Genomic DNA, 888 nt, shown 5'->3' on the forward strand with positions numbered 1-888 from the left:
GAGAGAGAGAGAGAGAGAGAGAGAAACATGCTCTTGGCAGATAGAACGACAGAGTTTATTAAGAAGTTTTACAGAACTATACACATCCCTGTGGCAGGGAAGCAGCACTGGGACTAAGGTTGACAAGAGCCATGGACCCCATCACATATCTTATGAGTCTTCCATCAGCTCAAGGATCATTTCCTACATGCCATTCTCCTTGCTGTGGTGCAGGATCATTTCCTCCACGCCATTCTCCTTGATGTGGTGCACGATGCGCCAGAACCGGAACATTTGGTCCACGTACCGGTCTCCAGGTTTGAGCCTCCACATCAAAGGCAAGACGCTCAAGGTCAGCGGGCTGGTGGTGGGTGCGATATACCCACTCGGGATGTCTTCCTGGCGCAACCGTACTTGCAGGACACCTCCTGTCTCCATGAAGAGATGCAGCCACATGCGATCATTCTCGTCCTCATACACTGAGGGCCCACGGTTCCTCAGGCAGACGGGGTGGGAGGTGAGGTGCACCTTCGTAGGGAGCTTGGCCATGACCCCTTCGTGGTCCAAGGAGCAACAGCCACAGGCTCTAGAGCCTCTTGCTACTTTGGTCCTGTTATTGAAAGACAGGGAATGGTGTCTCCAAATGTATTTTACCTCGGCTTTTATCTTTATGTTTATTATGGTTGTGTTTGTGGTTGCCTTTGGTTTATTTTCCACATTTATAAATCTCAACTTTTCTTTCTTTTGAGCTTTAGATCTCTCTCCTAGAACAAACTGTAAAAAACTTACTTGAAGTAAAATTTTACTCTGTGAAGGTAACATGGTCGCATTTCACCTGCATTTCTGAGTGCAGTGTTCACTTTCCTTTGAGCATCATGAATAAATACATTAATATATTAATAAAGCCAA

At 46.4% G+C, this 888-nt stretch overlaps 1 protein-coding gene across 1 annotated transcript; it reads right to left on the reverse strand.

The window, feature by feature from the left end:
- Window positions 1-183: 183 nt before the first annotated feature.
- Window positions 184-528, reverse strand: LOC102764833 (protein p13 MTCP-1-like). Its single transcript, XM_006765261.1, has one exon. The coding sequence runs from the start codon at window positions 526-528 to the stop codon at window positions 184-186; it is 345 nt and encodes a 114-aa protein (XP_006765324.1).
- Between the last annotated feature and the right edge of the window lie 360 nt (window positions 529-888).

Source organism: Myotis davidii, unplaced genomic scaffold (genome assembly GCF_000327345.1).
Source record: "Myotis davidii unplaced genomic scaffold, ASM32734v1 scaffold2680, whole genome shotgun sequence".
In the NCBI taxonomy this organism is placed as follows: Eukaryota; Metazoa; Chordata; class Mammalia; order Chiroptera; family Vespertilionidae; genus Myotis; species Myotis davidii.

Coding starts and splice junctions, on each gene's coding strand:
- LOC102764833 (XM_006765261.1), bottom strand. CDS start 528: ATGGCCAAGCTCCCTACGAAGGTGCACCTCACCTCCCACCCCGTCTGC.